Raw genomic sequence first — 18,629 nt, 5'->3', positions numbered from 1 at the left:
CCAGTACCCGGTGACGAAGGTGGGTGACAAAAGGTCTGATGCGGAGGAATGTTTGTAACTGGGGAGGAGTGCCTTAAATCTGTTTTGCACTATCCATATTTGTGGAGTGTTGGTGTGGCACCTTGGTCAATCTACTCTGATGCATCAGGCATTGGTGGGTGGAAATCCTGGCTGATCCATGCCTGATTCTTCTTTACAAAAAGTCAGTCTCTCCACATTTTTCATGGACAGACGAGTTATCCTTGGGGGTGACTATGGCCCCCGCCGCACTAAACACCCGCTCTGATGGCACACTACTGGCCAGGCAGGACAGCTTTTCCAGGGCAAACTCTGCTAGTTGCGGCCACAAATCAAGTTTGGCTGCCCAGGAGTCCAGCGGATCTTCAAGGTGTGTTGGCATGTGCATGTCAAGGTATGACATTACCTGCTCGTTCAGGTCCTGCTCCAGGTCTACCTGCTGCTGATGAGTTGCTTCACTATGTGGGTGAAGAAAGCTACTCATCAGCAACTGTAGACTCCAGCTGCTGCAGAGGGAGCTGGTACTGCAGGGGGGGGGGGGCGACACTTCAGGAACCGCTTGACAACCAGATTGAACACATGTGCCATGCAGGGCACATGGCTCAGCCTTCCTTGTCGCAGCGTAGACAAGATGTTCTTCCTATTGTCAGTCACCATGGTTCCCATTTCCATTTTTTGTGGAGTAAGCCAGGCTCCAATTTCTTTATGAATGAGTTTTAGCAGTTCCTCCCGTGTGACTCTGTTCGCCAAGGCAAACCATGAGAAGAACAGCGTGACACCGCCATGCCCTGCACACATGGTATGCTGAAGAGGCACTTAGACTTGTCCTTGCAGTGGAGGCTGAGGACACTGTGGAGGATGAGGAGGCAGAGTCGCACACTGTCACAGGACCAAAGTCCTGAGAGTGTGGGGGGAGAAAGTGGTGTGGGTGTGCAGGAACCACATTCACCCAGTGGGCTGTAAAGGACATGTATTGTTCCTGACCATAGTTACAGCTCCAGACGTCAGCGTTGCCGTGCACTTTGGTACACATCGACAGGCTCAAGGACTGGCCCACCTTCTCTTCCACAAAATTGTGCAGAGCTGGTACTGCCTTCGTCACAAAGAAATTACGGCTTGGGACTCTCCACTTCGGCTCGGCACAAGCCATCAGTTCTCTAAAAGGTGCAGAGTCCACCACTTTTGGCTGGCCTTTCACAGTATCTAGGCCCTTGAAACTTTAACAGGAACAAAATAGTACACCACTTAGATGTACATGCCTTTTTCTGCCCTCATAAGTGCATACCACATACGTTCATATGTGGTATGCACTTATGAGGGCAGCAAAAATGCACTTCAGTACGCTTACATTTTTTGTTCACAATACCAGCAGTACACACCAGTGCTGCAGCACACAGTTGCTGTGTACTACACCCAAAATTGCATTCTCTCTCAATCTCACTCCCTTCCCTATCAGTGCTTCTAGGCAGGATTTGTGCTTGAGCTGAATCGCTGCTGTTCTTCTGTGCAACACACTGCTCTCTGTAATAGAACGCTGTAGACAGTGACTGGGAGGTAAATCGCTGCAGTAAGAATGCTTTTCTGTAAAACACACACTGCTCTCTGTCCCTCTCTCTATGCAACAGAATGCTGACTTGCTGAGGAGGTGAATCGCTGCTGAAAAAAGCTTTTCTGTGCAACACACAGCCCTGTCTCTCCCAATCTATCTCTCTGCAGTGAAAGGCAGAAGTGACTGCCCGCAATATGGCTGCCAATTATATAGGGCTGTGACATCACAGGGGGGACTGGCTGCTGATAGGCTGCATCCTGCATGTGATTCAGGGTCATCCCGCCTACCCTTGTTCCCACCTTCCCAGGATTCCTTGCCCCATGTCCTCACATGTGGATCTGTCATTTTAGATGCCCTGAAGCCTGGATCGCACTAAATGGCGTTTAATGATGCGATTCGCACGATAGAATCACGGTGATATTTGCATTCATTGCGAATCTAATTTTTCCTGAATTCCAGGGCACCTTGGAGAGAAGACATCACCACTTCTGTCCTGCCCACATTAACAATATTATTTACAAAGTGGAATCAGGGTTGTGATGGCTCAGTACCCAGTGCACCATAGAGCTGCTGGATCTGTTACTGATTATACCACAACAGAGGGCTGCTTCCTCCTGTGTTAAGGGTTCCTAAAGATGCTTTTGTTACAAGAGAAAACTGCAAAGCTAAAAACAAATATAAAGTTTGGCTATCAAATAAAAAAGTCACTGCTGTGAAACCACTGTGGCAGTCATAATATATGGCTGCATCTATAATATACAATCCACTGCATGAAAAGAAAAGGAGAAAGACTAGGCACAACGTGATTGGATATATCCAGTTCAGTGCTATGAAGAAAAAAAACAATGGACACCAGGGCAAATGCCTAGGGATCTACAGTAGTGTTGAGCGCGAATATTCGAAATGCTAATTTTTTCGCCAATATCGGCACTTCGCGATTTTTCGAATATTTTTAATATAGCGATATATATTTGTAATGACAAATATTCGTCTATTTTTTTCTTCACAGTACACATCACAACAATGATGTGTACTGTGTAAAAAAAAAAAAAAAAAGGTGATCATCCCTCTCTGCCTCCAGCTTGTGGTCCAAAGAAGGCTCCAATATTATTTACTGTATGAGTCGGTGTGGAGCACAAATATTTTGTATATGCGAATATGCAAATATTCATGAATATCCCCACTTCCAGATCCCTCCCTCCCTTTTAGGTGAAGGATCTAATCGTGCATGCGCACTTTGCAAATTTCATTACGAATTTTCGCATGGAAAAAAAAGGGAACGAACATTTTGAATATGCAAATTTCACAAACATAGGACAAATATTCGTCCATATATTTGTGAAATATTGCAAATTAGAATATGGCCCCTGCCGCTCATTACTAATCTACAGCAGTATAGTGCTCAATGTGTAAATTTCTCAGGAACAATATATCCAGCATACATGAGTGTAGAAATCAACTTTTTTTTATTTCATCATGCCCAATTAGAAGTGTCTGGCAGCAGCTTAAACCCTTTTTTACCATTGAGAAAATATGCATGAATGGTTCAGCTGGGGGGAGGGGGATTGTAGTGATAGCACGGATGTTTGTATTACAACTGTGTGAAACTGGCCTTATGAGGAATTTACGGATCTTCATGAAGTCATCTGATCACATAATTAATATGGCAATATCTGCTGTAGCTCAAGGATTATATCTCTAATATGATATCTCTCCATACAAGTTTTGTTTTATTAATCAAAAAGTTCTTATATGCATTAGATAAATGTCATACCTCCATTGACTTAACTTGTCTTGACCGGTCATCCTTCATATGGTTTTTAGCATCTAATTCATACTGAAGATCTTTAATAGTCTGTTGTAGAAGATGGTTCTTGGTTAAAGACTCATCGTGAGCTCTCTGATGGTCTTGTAAATTTTCTTCCAAAAGTCTGATCTAAGTGAAGTACAAAAGATATTGTATGTAGTGAATTACCATTACATAATCCTGCTCCAGAGACAATGTACTATTAACTACAATATTGTACTAGCATTCTTTTGAAAAAAGGGATAACGAAAGGTCAAATTTTAATAAGCATCACCACTATTCATCCACGAGGCAGAAAGGAGACATACTCTCACAGAAGCTTTTCAACTCTGTCAAATGTGTGTTCCTCAATATCTATTTATGCTGTACATTAAGTCACTGAAAAGTCCAACACACTAACGAACATATGGTCCTATAAGTTTATAAAAAAGAAAAAAAAGTTATTCTCCAACTGTATTAAGGAGGGCCAGTGGTTTCTGAATTCTGCAAGATCTTCTCTTATAGCCCTTTGTTGTACCGTTTTACAGTTAACCCTGACATGTATGACTAAATAGCCAACTGGGTGTTACCAGTAGGGGGCATGTCCATGAATAGTCTGAGACTATACAATTAAAATGGACAGTGCAAGCAGTGTAGAGACATATCCCCCACCACCACCCCCAACTAGTAACACCCAGTTGGCTATTTAGTCAAAAAAAATTAGCAAGAAAAATAGATGATCGGCACAACACACAGCAGAGAAACTATGCTCCATAATTTTAACTTTGGTAAAACATGGGTAAAACAGGCATTTAACAAAAAAAGACAGGTAAGCAGAGGCTAGGAGTCCTCTTTAATAGTAAAAATACCAAATGTAGGCAAAAAATATATAATTTAAAGAATGATAATAGATTTAAAAGGCAACCAAAACATAGTGTTAAAAAAACAGTCAGTGTCACATAGGTACTCAGAGGTAACCTACCTCTTCTTGTTGTTTTCTAATAGTCTGGTTGCACCTTTCCACCTCCAGGATTTTATCTTTTATCTGTCGTTGCATTTCTCCATTCTCCTTACGATTTTTCTCTTTATATTCATCAAACTGCTTTTGAAGCTCCACTGTGGATACCCGTGAAAACTCGACATGTTCTGACACCTAATAGTAGAAACAATAATTAAATGTAATCTCTTATGCAATGTAAGCCATTTATTCTAACAGGTCATGCACTATAAATGTAAGGCTCTGTCAGCACATTGGCCCAGATTTATTTAACTGTGTGAGAGAAAAAATTTAGTGATTTTCCCCACAGTGACCAATCACAGCTCAGCTTTCACTTTACCAGAGCTCGTTAGCTGGGCTGTGATTGGTTGTTGTTGAAAAATCACTCCACTTTTTCTCTCACACAGTTTGATAAATCTGGGCCATTATCTTGTTTTTTTCCTGTTTACATGATCCATGATAAGTTTGTTTTAATCAAATACTATTCTACTTGTTGGGGCAACAGAAATCTAATGTAACAGAACAATAAGGTCTGAGTGAATACTATGATCTATGAAAGCATGAGAAGAGAAATACTGTAGGTAAGGCTAGAACTGTTATATTATAAATTACAACTTGTTACATTCACCAAAACTAAATTCACACCATGTTCAGTATGTTCAAATAGTGCATATGGCATACATTACATTACATTAGATTTGTGCTTCTGAATATTCTGCATTGGTACACCTTTTGAGTAACCCAAAACGGGGTACAGTTTATAGAGTTGGAAGAAATGGTATATGTACAGTATGCATTGGCATTTGGCTGAGCTATATGTTGGGAGACTTTTTGGTGTAAACTTAAGATTTACACAGGAAAATAAGCACAAACTGAGCTTTAGGGCATGTTTTCATAATGTTGTTTGAGGTCATTTTCCATAGCCAGCAACTTTGTTTTGAACATATACAATTTAATTTTTGTTTTAATTTTTTTTTTTTAAACAATGTTCATTGTTTCTGTTATTTTTTTTTTTGTTTTTTTGTTTCCTAGGGCCTATGTTTTGTGTTTTTCTCTATAAGCCAAACATTAAATACAGAGACAACAAATGTGGCTGTGTAAATACACTTTTAATAGATATATAAAAAAAACTATTAATTTAGGTGTGTCTAGTCCTTTAAGGACTGCCATTGCTAATGACCTTGACAAAAGGAAAGTGAATTCTGCAACTAGTCAGGAGGTCTGTGATCCAAATAACTTTACCCAGAGCTCATGACCAGTCGACAATGTCAAAACAAGCAAGGGGACTGCTCGCTGAACTCAGGCATAATGATTAACAACTCTGCTGGATTTCTCCATGATATCGGGAGGCACATTTCACAGCACATTCCAGTAGAGGTCTGCACTCCAGCAGCTACAGACCAGTTCACTCAGGAATGAAACCGAACCTGTGCATTATTTAATGAGTAATAATGGATAAATATGACTGCAGGAAAGGGAAATGGCTCATTAGACGCCCTCTGCAATCTGAAACACAACATGCCTTCACCCTACTTGAGATTTTGAATACCGTGTTTTATTGAATCCCATAGTAAATAGAAATATCTGTGCGTGCTATTACACAGAAAAGAATACCATGGAAGAAAGAAACAAACAGAAAAACACTCTAGTTCAGTGGTTCTCAACCTTTTTTGCCTGAGTACCCCTTGACAGCCCATTCCCCAAATAATTGTACCCCCATATTAAAGACATTTTGTAATGATTTCAGTATAATTCATATGCTTTACTTTCCTCTATAACAGGCCCCCTGTTCCTCTCCCTATCTCCCCAGTCCCCCGATTTAGAGGTGACTACTTCTCTAACCGGAGTTGTTTACTTTTCTTTTCTTCACTATCTGGCCTAGACCGCCATTAAGATTTCTCCCATACAAGACTTCTCCACAGAACCAGCCAAACCTTTTAGGCAATTTTCTGTAGTACAATACCCACCTATTTACAAACTCCCCATGTTTATTGTCAAACACAGTAATAGTACCCACTTTAAGTCCCCATAAAATTGTTAGGCCCCCTCTGTGCCCCCAAATATAGCTGTAGGACCCCAAACTGCCCCATATATAGTTGCTATGCACTTTTTAGTATACATATTAGGGTTCCATAATAATTATGGGAATCACATTTCAGTATATCATGTTCACATTGCACTATATGGTATTAACCAATGTATTCACATTTATATTTTGTGTCACATAGCATTATTTATTTGATCTCTCGCCTTTTGCAATTGTTTTGCATACATATATATTTTTTTCATTTGCTGTACTTTATTTTTATGCACATATTTTGTTTTCATTTTTTCAATTATGCACTTTAACCCCTTAAGGACGCAGGACGTAAATGTACGTCCTGGTGCGGTGGTACATTTACGTCCTGTGCATAACCGCGGGCATCGGAGCGATGCCCGTGTCATGCACGGCTGATCCCGGCTGCTGATCGCAGCCAGGGACCCACCGGCAATGGCCGACGCCCGCGATCTCGCGGGTGTCTGCCATTAACCCCTCAGGTGCCGGGATCAATACAGATCCCGGCATCTGCGGCAGTGCGCGATGTAAATGAACGATCGGATCGCCCGCAGCGCTGCTGCGGGGATCCGATCATTCAGAACGCCGCACGGAGGTTCCCTCCCCCAATAAAAAAGTAAAACGTCAGTTTTTTTCCTATTTTACCCCCAAAAAGCGTAAAAAATAAATTTTATAGACATATTTGGTATCGCCGCGTGCGTAAATGTCCGAACTATTAAAATAAAATGTTAATGATCCCATACGGTGAACGGCGTTTTATTTTAAAAAAAATGTATTAAAACTGTATTAAAAGTTTTTATATGCAAATGTGGTATCAAAAAAAGTACAGATCATGGCGCAAAAAATGAGCCCTCGTACCGCCGCTTATACGGAAAAATTAAAAAGTTATAGGTCATCAAAATAAAGGGATCATAAACGTACTAATTTGGTTAAAAAGTTTGTGATTTTTTTTAAGCACAACAATAATATAAAAGTGTATAATAATGGGTATCATTTTAATCGTATTGACCCTCAGAATAAAGAACACACATCATTTTTACCGTAAATTGTACGGATTGAAAACGAAACCTTTCAAAATTAGCAAAATTGCGTTTTTCTTTTTAATTTCCCCACAAAAATAGTGTTTTTTGGTTGCGCAATACATTTTATGATATAATGAGTTATGTCATTACAAAGGACAACTGGTCTCGCAAAAAACAAGCCCTCATACTAGTCTGTGGATGAAAATATAAAAGAGTTATGATTTTTAGAAGGCGAGGAGGAAAAAATTAAAAATTAAATTGTCTGAGTCCTTAAGGCCAAAATGGGCTGAGTCCTTAAGGGGTTAATTGATGTCACTTACATGTTACAATGTGAACCGGTTACTGTGAATAGTTATTGGGTAAATGCAGACATTCCCCGTATATCAATACAGCACTGTTCTTCAGTGCGCCTGCGCTAGGCTTCTCGTCCGTGATATGGCTCCCCGACGCGACAGAAATCCTTGTGCGCATGCTCGGAAATAATCTCTCGGGCCTGAGCACTTGGATGGAGACGCCGGAAGTGGGGCTAACAGATAGTTCCGGTGGAGCAACACGCAGGCGCCATAATGATTATACACTGCTTTAAGTAATTTAGTTCATTAACTGACCATATAAATCCGGGTAGTGACTGATACTATCAGTACCTCTTGAGAAAGGGAAACCGAAACGATCGTAGGGGCTGGGGCTTTGGCTGCTCTCCCACATGTGTAAGGTTATGCGATTACGCTGATTTAACTGCTTATCACTATGTCTGCATCTACCCAGTACCTATCATATATATGTGACGCATTGGCACTTTATGGATAATATATATATGGTCTTTTCTTGTGGGGGATTAACTAATTGTTACCCTTACAGGTATGTAGCACTGACATATGATATATATTTAGTGCACAACATATTTTTTTTGCATTTGTGAGGAATAATGTATATATTATAAGTGTTATGTTGTGCATTTTTACAAACTTAATTATCCTTTTGTACTTTGATGATCAGCTGTCATATATATATTTTTGAGCAACCATTTATCACCCCTTCATTTGTATTGGATACTCATCTTTGTCACTTCTCCATTGCTGCATAATACATGTTTTTAATGAAATATGTGTTTAATAAAGACGTATATATATATATATATATATATATATATATATTTTTTTTTTTTTTTTTTTTTTAAATAGGTGTTGTTTGAACTCTTATTTATATGGTTCTAATTTATACTATGGAGTTTCCCTGTTGACAGGATTTTTTCAAGCACTCCCTTATGGGTGTCATTATGAGGGAGATAGCCTTTCAAAAGGCTAGAACTGTGTTACTTACCCCATATATAGTTTCAGGCTGCCATACTGTCCTGCTTTGGTGCTCCACTGCTCCTCTGGTGGGGGGACCTATTGCTATGGCTCATAGCAGTAGGTCTCCGGTCTGCAGTGGCAGTGGAGCAACAAAGCTGATGGTAGTTACTGCCCACAGCAGCCCAATGCCCGCTCTTCCCCTATGCTGTCCTCCTGCTCCGCTCCTCTGTGCAGTGACGTCAGACTACCGTTTCTTTCAAAGTGGTCCAGACCAGTAACCAGTGGCTGTCACTACTGATTTTTCTTCAAGTACCCCCTGGAGAACTGCTAAGTACCCCTGGGGGTACTTGTATCCCAGGTTGAGAACCACTGGTCTAGTTCTTAGACAGTGTACATCTAGAAAAGACAGTTGCGGTATGTTCCCATTATGCAAATTCCACATGGAATTTCCATTAGGAAATTATGCGCCATCTGCTCCCACTGATCTCAATGGGACTTATGCTGCTCAGTTCACATGTTGGAAGTTCTGTAGTGGAATTTCCAACAAGAAATTAGATTCTAGCGGAATACTGAACATGTTTAAAGTACAGATTTACTGATACTGGTTGTATGTTTATGTGGCTTTTCTCTGGGCACTCAGATTTCCTCTTACTCTTCAAAACATACTGATAGGTTAAAAGGGTTTTCCGATTTATCCATCGCTTGGGATTGTGAGAAAATACCAAGCTATACTCACATCCTGGGTGCACCGAACACCATCCATCTAGCACTTCCCGCTGGCTTTGTGCATACCCACGTCACTGCTGCAGCCAAACCATGGTCGCAGTAGGCTAGCATTGTATACTGTGGAGGCCAGTGATAGGCTAAAATGGTGACATGGTTATACAGGCATGTCATCGCTGCAGCCAAACAAAGTCCAGTGAGAGGACTTGAGCGGTGGCACTGGTTGCTGCCAGTATTAAACTTGTATCTCCCGGTTTGTCATTCTATCACAATCCTGAACTCAGAAATTCCCTTTAACAGACTTTCTGTGAAACAAGCCCAAGTGTGTGTGTGTGTGTGTGTGTGTGGTCAAAGGAAATGGATTTAAGCCTGATTTGAAACAGAGACTCATGTGAATGGTGACAATCTCTGTACATTACTGCTAGATTTGTTGGCACTGTATAAGCACAGCAAAAATGCACAGGCCTAAAATAATGTCTCTTGATCTGTTGTTTAATTTCCTAAGTGTGACTGAAGCCCTACATGCTTTGTTTTTTTAACAAAGACATCAGAAAAACAAATGTAGGAGCTTCATATACAAGGTCATATTATGTCATTTGTTTTTTGTGCTGCAATTACATCAAAACTTAGATCGTATGACAAATAAAAAAAAATAAAAAAATGCCGGAGTATGTTCTGTTAAACTCACCCAGAGACTTTCTGGTTAACAATTTACTATTAAAGAGTCTCAAAAAGCAAAACTTTAAAATGATAACCTTTTAACCCCATTTTGGCCTTAAGGACTAAGACAATTTAATTTTTACGTTTTCATTTTTTCCTCCTCGCCTTCTAAAAATCATAACTCTTTTATATTTTCATCCACAGACTAGTATGAGGGCTTGTTTTTTGCATGACCAGTTGTCCTTTGTAATGACATAACTCATATCATAAAATGTATGGTGCAACCAAAAAACACTTTTTGTGGGGAAATTAAAAAGAAAAACGCAATTTTGCTAATTTTGAAAGGTTTCGTTTTCACGCCGTACAATTTATGGTAAAATGACGTGTGTTCTTTATTTTGAGGGTCAATACGATTAAAATGATACCCATTATTACATACTTTTCTATTGTTGTGCTTAAAAAAAAAATCACAAACTTTTTAACCAAATTAGTACGTTTATAATCCCTTTATTTTGATGACCTCTAACTTTTTTATTTTTCCGTATAAGCGGCGGTATGAGGGCTCATTTTTTGTGCCATGATCTGTACTTTTTTTTATACCACATTTGCATATAAAAAACTTTTAATAATTTTTTTATAATTTTTTTTTTATAAAATGTATTAAAAAAGTAGCAATTTTGGACTTTTTTTTTTTCGTTCACCGTACGAGATCATTAACATTTTATTTTAATAGTTCGGACATTTATGCACGCGGCGATACCAAATCTGTCTATAAAATTTATTTTTAACGCTTTTTGGGGGTAAAATAGGAAAAAACGGACGTTTTACTTTTTTATTGGGGGAGGGGATTTTTCACTCTTTTTTTACTTTTACATTTTTTTTTTACACTTGAATAGTCCCCATAGGGGACTATTCATAGCAATACCATGATTGCTAATACTGATCTGTTCTATGTATAGGACATAGAACAGATCAGTGTTATCAGTCATCTTCTACTCTGGTCTGCTCCATCTCAGACCAGAGCAGGAGACGCCGGGAGCCGGAAGGAGGAAGGTGAGGGGACCTCCGTGCGGTGTTCTGAATGATCGGATCCCCGCAGCAGCGCTGCGGGCGATCCGATCATTCATTGAAATCGCGTACTGCCGCAGATGCCGGGATCTGTATTGATCCCGGCACCTGAGGGGTTAATGGCGGACGCCCGCAAGATCGCGGGCGTCGGCCATTGCCGGCAGGTCCCTGGCTGCGATCAGCAGCCGGGATCAGCCGCGCTTGACACGGGCATCGCTCCGATGCCCGCGGTTATGCACAGGACGTAAATGTACGTCCTGGTGCGTTAAGTACCACCGCACCAGGACGTACATTTACGTCCTGCGTCCTTAAGGGGTTAAATGAAAAAAAAAAAGAGAGAGAACAGACAAAGCAATGAGAAATGCTCCATGTCATAATGGATAATGTGGAGTACTAATTGTTCAAACTCTCCTGCTGGGAAACTGTTGCTTTGTTAATGCTTTGTTAATGTTTTAGTGGGAAAGATTTTTATAGCTGCATACATAAGTACCATTTAACTGACCATTTTTCCAAATGCTGTAATTTTGCATCTCACTGCAGCGACCTGATGCAGGGGTGTGGAAAATTTTATTTAAAAAAAAATACTTGTCCACGGGACTTAAACGGAGCAAAATCTACTAGTACCTCATGACAATCCACTTGTCCGAGCAAATTTTTGCTTTTACACTCTCGTTTTTTCCTCCTCTCCCTATAATAGCCATAACTAACTACTATAATGATACCTTTTCATTTTTCCAGAACATATGCTCCGAAATAAAAAAGTAAAATTGAAATAGTAAAAGATAGTTTAGCAAATTTGATGGTTTTCTTTTCTACGCCATATACCTTGTATTTAAGCTAACATGTCATTTTGATACTTTAGGCCGGCCTGATTACAGTAATATCAGATTTGTATAGTTTCCGTCATGTTTTACTAGTTTAAAAAAAAAAAATCTTAATTGCTTTAAAAAAAAAAAAAAAAAAAAATTTACTTCGCTTTTAACTTTTTTTCTGGGATATTATAAAAATTGCAATTCTGTGGTTTGGTATTTTGTTTTACATTTACCGTGTGGGATACATAATGTTATATTTTAACCGTTCGTACAATTACGCACTCTGCAATACCAAATATGTTTATTTTTATAATGTTTATATATAGGAAAAGGGGGTGATTTGAACTTTTAATATGGAAGGGGTTAATGCGTCTCAAACTTTTAAGAATTTTTTTTTTTTTACACCACTTAGGGGACTTTTAGGAGGAATCATTAGATTTATCATACAGATCATTAGAGTTCTATTGAAACCATTGATCTATGTGCTCTGCAATCCATTGATAGAGCCTAGTCCAGCCAGGCTCTATCAATGACAGAGCCACAGACACCAGGAAAGCAAAGGTAAGCACTCCGACAGTGGCGATCTAATGGGTTAATAGCCAGTCGTGGCGATCGCCGCATGCTGGCTATTAGCGGTGGCCCCCAGCTACAGGAATCAGCTCGGGTTTCAGAGTATGGAGCAGGCTCGAGTCTTGAGCCCGCTTCATACACCCCTCTGAGCACCACCGTGCTTGACAGGGGCTTTCAGGTCCTGTCCTGCTTGCCCGAAGCAGGGCTAAGGGCCTGAAAAATTCACCTGCTGGGCTAAGGGCCTGAAAAAGTCACCTGCCTGGCGCCTGGAACTGCATGTCCCGGGCGTCGGGCATTAGGAATTCCACATCCCTGTGATGTTTGTAGGAGTGAGGCACTCTGCTTAAATCACATCAGCCTTTTTGAAGACACCTCTCAGTAGATCGGCATTAATATTTAATAAGCACAAATGTAATGTTATGCACTTTGGCCATAAAAACAGAAAATACAATTATGTACTACATAATAAGAAATTAGGTAAAACTTCTACTGAAAAGGACTTGGGGACATTGGTGTACAGTAGGCTTAACTTTAGCGACCAGTGCCAGGCAGCTGCTGCCAAGGCTAACAAATTCATGGGATGTATAAAGAGAGGCATAGAGGCTTGTGACAGGGACATGGTTTTGCCTCTGTATAAGTTTACTGGTCAGACCACATATGGATTATTGTGTCCAATTCTGGGCACCTGTATACAAAAAGGACATGGCTGAACTGGAGAGGGTGCAGAGGGCGGCGACAAAGATAATTACTGGCATGGGGGGGGATTAGGGGACCAAGACTGGTTATCAAGCTTGGGGTTACTTAGTTTGGAGTTTGAGCACAATGTGCAAATATATGAATGGACAGTAGAGAGATCATTCTAGGGATCTTTTTATACCTAGGCCGGTAACTATGACAAGGGGGCATCCTCTACGTCTAGAGGAAAGAAGGTTTCTCCATCACAACAGACAGATTCTTTACTGTAAGAGCAGTGAGACTATGGAACTCTCTGCCACATGATGTTGCACTGTCTGACTCAATAAACAATTTCAAGGGGGGCCTGGATGCTTATCTGGAAAAAAATTATAATATTACAGGTAATGGATACTAGATTTATAGGGATAGAACGTTGATCCAGGGATTTATTCCGATTGCCATATTGGAGTCAGGAGGGCATTTTTCCTCTGTCATGGGGCAATTGGAATCAGCCTCATGGGGATTTCTTTGCCTTCCTTTGGATCAACACAGTGGGGTTCCAACTCGATGGTCTTTTTTTTCAACCTTACAAACTGTTACTACGTTACTATAAGAGAATAAGAAGTACAAGGCACTTTTCTCTTTTTACTGTGAACACAAATTAAAGCAGACATTTTCTGTGGGAGCTGCACACAGATCATAGAATATACAGTTCTTTGTTTGAGCCATTCATTCACCCTAATTTGGGAGCATCCCAAATTATTAATGAAGAACCAAAAGAAATCTCATCTCCACTAACCGTTCAGAAACAGAGTGGTGAGGCAGCTGCTCTGTGTAGATTCACAATTAAAAGGCCGAATTGCTCTTTGAAGCTAAAGCTTATAATTAAATTCCTTTAACTAAGGAGGAAAGTATAAATACACTGCAATAAAATGTGGGCAGTTCATTTCCAGATATTACAGGACCGCCAACGCTGCCTCCAACAAGCATATTGTGGATATACATCCAAAGCTTTTCAGACATTTGTGTATGTTCATTAAATATGTACAAGTCCATACCATCCATGCCATAATCATAAAATGAAACAAACAGGAAGATATGTCCAAAAAAAGCTTATACCCTGAAAAGTTATAAAAAGGTATATGCATAATGCAACAAGCTATTCTCTAATACACTCACACGATGCTCTACTTATATGGAGAAAAATCTTACAATAAAAAGGGCAGGCTATGATGGGAAATTACATTCTCTACTGTGGTGCTGCAAGTCGGTGATCAAAATTTAATATGCTGTTTATGTAGTTACGATAAAAATGTGTATTAGGAAAATGCTGTTACCTTTGGATCTCCATAGCCAACCTAAAAACATTTAGGACACAAAGCACTATTTATTTAAAGAAAAAATAAACATGCTATCTCTGTTAGGCAATTGCTATCTAATAGAAATTACGGTAGTTATGGTGAGCATTGTACATGGAATCTTAAGACTCTGCATAAACAGTTAGAGCAGTGTTTTCCAAACTGTGTGCCTCCAGCTGTTGCAAAACTATAACTCCCAGCATGCCTGGACCGCCGAAGGCTGTCCAGGCATGCTGGGAGTTGTAATTTTGCAACAGCTGGAGGCACACTGTTTGAAAAATACAGTTAAAGAATGACCATGGAAGAACCTCACCAAACAGGTTTAATGCTTCTGGGAATTAAACATTAACATTATACACTGCTCAAAAAACATAAAGGGAACACTAAGATGCTTAGTTGAAGGTGCTGACAACAAAATCACACAAAAATTATCAATGGAAATCAAATTTATCAACCCATGGAGGTCTGGATATGGAGTCACACTCAAAATCAAAGTGGAAAACCACACTACAGGCTGATCCAACTTTGATGTAATGTCCTTAAAACAAGTCAAAATGAGGCTCAGTAGTGTGTGTGGCCTCCACGTGCCCGTATGACCTCCCTACAACCTCTGGGCATGTTCCTGATGAGGTGGCGGATGGTCTCCTAAGGGATGTCTTCCCAGACCTGGACTAAAGCATCCACCAACTCCTGGACAGTCTGTTGTGCAATGGAGCGAGACATGATGTCCCAGATGTGCTCAATCGGATTCAGGTCTGGGGAATGGGCGGGCCAGTCCATAGCATCGATGCCTTCCTCTTGCAGGAACTGCTGACACACTCCAGCCACATGAGGTCTAGCATTGTTTTGCATTAGGAGGAACCCAGGGCCAACCGCACCAGCATATGGTCTCACAAGCGGTCTGAAGATCTCATCTTGGTACCTAATGGCAGTCAGGCTACCTCTGGCAAGAACATGGAGGGCTGTGCAGGCCCCCCAAAGAAATGCCACCCTACACCATTACTGACCCACTGCCAAACTGGTCATGCTGGAGGATGTTGCAGGCAGCAGAACGTTCTCCACAGCGTCTCCAGACTCTGTTACATCTGTCACATGTGCTCAGTGTGAACTTGCTTTCATCTGTGAAGAGCACAGGGCGCCAGTGGCAAATTTGCCAATTGGTGTTCTCTGGCAAATGCCAAACGTCCTTCATGGTGTTGGACATCGGGCCCTCATACCACCCTCATGGAGTCTGTTTCTGACCGTTTGAGTGGACACATGCACATTTGTGGCCGGCTGGAGATCATTTTGCAGGGCTTTGGCAGTGCTCCTCCATGCACAAAGGCGAAGGTAGCGGTCCTGCTGCTGGGTTGTTGCTCTCCTATGGCCTCCTCCACGTCTCCTGATGTACTGGCCTTTCTCCTGGTAGTGCCTCCATGCTCTGGACACTACGCTGACAGACACAGCAAACCTTCTTGCCACAGCTCAAATTGATGTGCCATCCTGGATGAGCTGCACTACCTGAGCCACTTGTGTGGGTTGTAGACTCCATCTCATGCTACCACTAGAATGAAAGCACCGCCAGCATTCCAAAGTAACCAAAACATCAGCCAGGAAGCATAGGAACTGAGAAATGGTCTTGGGTCACACCCTGCAGAACCACTCCTTTATTGGGGGTGTCTTGCTAATTGCTTATAATTTCCACCTTTTGTCTGTTCCATTTGTACAACAGCATGTGAAATTGATTGTCAATCAGTGTTGCTTCCTGAGTGGACAGTGTGATTTCACAGAAGTGCGATTGACTTGCAGTTACATTGTGTTGTTTAAGTGTTCCCTCATCTTTTTTGAGCAGTGTAGTCTTAGGTGTAAAAATCTATATAGTCATTTAAGATCAACTTACAATCATATACATTCTAACATAGAATCCGCAAAGCTTAGGAGGTTCTTTTACCATCGTTCATATGCCATTAAAAGACTTCATAGGGAGTCAAATCCAGAAAAATACTAGAATTGCTGGTGACTGGTTCACCAACCTTTATGTTATCTAGCATAGTTAAAAAAAAAGACTACTGGACCATTTAATATACAACACACTTGCTACCTTTTATCGGAACCCCATTCCTCATAGACTGTAAGCTCTTGCGGAAGGGACATTACACCTCTTGTTTGACTAATTAATGTGATATATTGTAATGTCTAATTTTGTCCTTATTTATTTCTGCATCATTGGTGCTGCATAATTTGTTGTCACTATAGAAATATCTTTATCATTATTATTATTAGCTCACTGATAACGTACTGATCATATGTGACTCCAAATCAAAAATTATATACCACGACCCTACTCTGTTGTGTCACCTAGGAGCCTGAAAGCATCTAAATTCTGAGCAACAATTAACTGTGTTCAGTACATACTTAAGATGAATCCTTGAGCTACCAAAAAAAATAACCTACAAATGGCATATTAAAGGGAATGTGTCATCAGAAATCGACCAATTGTTAAACCAGGTTTTTATGTTGACCATATTTTTTTTAAAGATTTTTTTTTTATTTTACATTTTTTATTTAACTATATTTAAAAATAATCTTGAAATCTTCCAGTTTCCATTCTGGCCACTAGGCCCAAAACTAAGCTGAGGCATCCTGTTCTGTAAAGATTATTTCCCAGCACTACCCTTCTGTGAAAGATAATAAAGGTATATAGATTGCACACAGAACAGCATCCCTCCTCCATATAGAATGACCTCTGTAAAGGTCACAGAGCATGCCTAGTAAAGTTTCCAATTCATGTGAATGGGTCCTGTCTAATGTCCTTGGTCTGGCATTAAAGCAGATCTCTAAATGCTGCTAATAAAAAAAAAACAGCTCAGGCCCCATAACAACGTACAAAAAATGAAATAAAAAATACAATCATTAAAAAGGGAAACAGATTACAAATAAAAAAACCTCTTTGGGCTCTATTGGGCTACCTGCAATAGATGGCACTAAAGAGAAAGCTCTTTTCCTTGAAGGAGAAAGCTACTCTGCATATCCTTTTTCCCCTCATATTTTCGTAGGAGCATGACTGGCCCTCTTCTTAAAGGGGTACTCCGCTGCAAACATCTTATCCCTATCCAAAGGATAGGGGATAATATGTTACATTGCGGAGGTCCAACGCTGGGGACCCCCATGCTCCCCATGCCAGCAGCGGCGGCATCAGGAAAGTGTAAGCCTGCAGCTTCCACGTTCATGACGTCACTCCCCCTCCATTCATGTCAATGGGAGGAGGTGTGACTGCTATGACGTAGCCTTCACGCTTCCTCCCATAGAAGTGAATTAAGGGGGTGTGGTGGCCGCATTGCCAGTCATCAGGCACGGAGCGGAGTTCGTTCCGAGCGCCGAATGACGGGGTGTCGCGCCGGAGATGGTGGAGGTCCCCAGCAGCGAGACCCGCGCGATCTAACATCTTATCCCCTATCCTTTAGATAGAGGATAAGATGTTTGTGGCAGTGTACCCCTTTAAGGAGAGACATTACCTGTTAGTCCCCATATTCACTGATGGATAGAGAAGTATTAAACCAATGCTACTGTTTTACCATCAGAAGTGTCTATAGTAGTTTATCTTTGTTCAGTCTACAGCCTTTGGTCTAGTGAGGTCAGTTCTGTTTTGTCACAGCCACTACATTACAGGGTGTCGGATGAAGAGAATTTCATTGTAAATTAAGTGTAGTTTTTGTATTGCCCATAAAAGCAGGCACCTTTTTAGCAGTCAATTGCCAGCACATACCTCCTTCTGTAATTTCTCAATGGTCTTGTCCAGGTGCCAGCGCTCATTCTCCATTTCATTTTTCAGGTTTCTCAGTTGTTCTTTCTGATTTGATTCATCCTTAAGCCTTTCAGATAGCTGCTGGTGTTCGTGGCTGATCCTAGAAAGGCTTCTCTGGAATTCACAAATATGTACCTCTGGGTCAGTATAATAAAGTGTATTAAATGGGATCGTGCATGCATCTATTTTGAGTAGAGGGGAGTAAGCACAAATTGATCAGCCACTGAAATTCCACATGACCAATCCTCCTTTCCCCCAT

At 40.7% G+C, this 18,629-nt stretch overlaps 1 protein-coding gene across 7 annotated transcripts in view; it reads right to left on the bottom strand.

Moving 5' to 3' along the window:
* CGNL1 (cingulin like 1) overlaps nt 1-18,629 on the bottom strand; it is a 144,764-nt gene that overhangs the window by 28,343 nt on the left and 97,792 nt on the right. For all 7 annotated transcript variants that reach the window (XM_056572407.1, XM_056572409.1, XM_056572408.1 and 4 more), the window contains exons 11-13: nt 18,332-18,484; nt 4,336-4,506; nt 3,342-3,503 (exon numbers count right to left, since the gene is read on the bottom strand). In XM_056572407.1, the coding sequence (XP_056428382.1) occupies nt 3,342-3,503; nt 4,336-4,506; nt 18,332-18,484 (486 nt within the window). The remainder of the gene's footprint in view (nt 1-3,341; nt 3,504-4,335; nt 4,507-18,331; nt 18,485-18,629) is intronic.

This window comes from Hyla sarda, chromosome 4 (assembly GCF_029499605.1).
Source record: "Hyla sarda isolate aHylSar1 chromosome 4, aHylSar1.hap1, whole genome shotgun sequence".
Lineage (NCBI taxonomy): Eukaryota > Metazoa > Chordata > Amphibia > Anura > Hylidae > Hyla > Hyla sarda.
The sequence above is the reverse complement of the archived record's forward strand: the minus strand, read 5'-3'. Positions and strand labels throughout refer to the sequence as shown.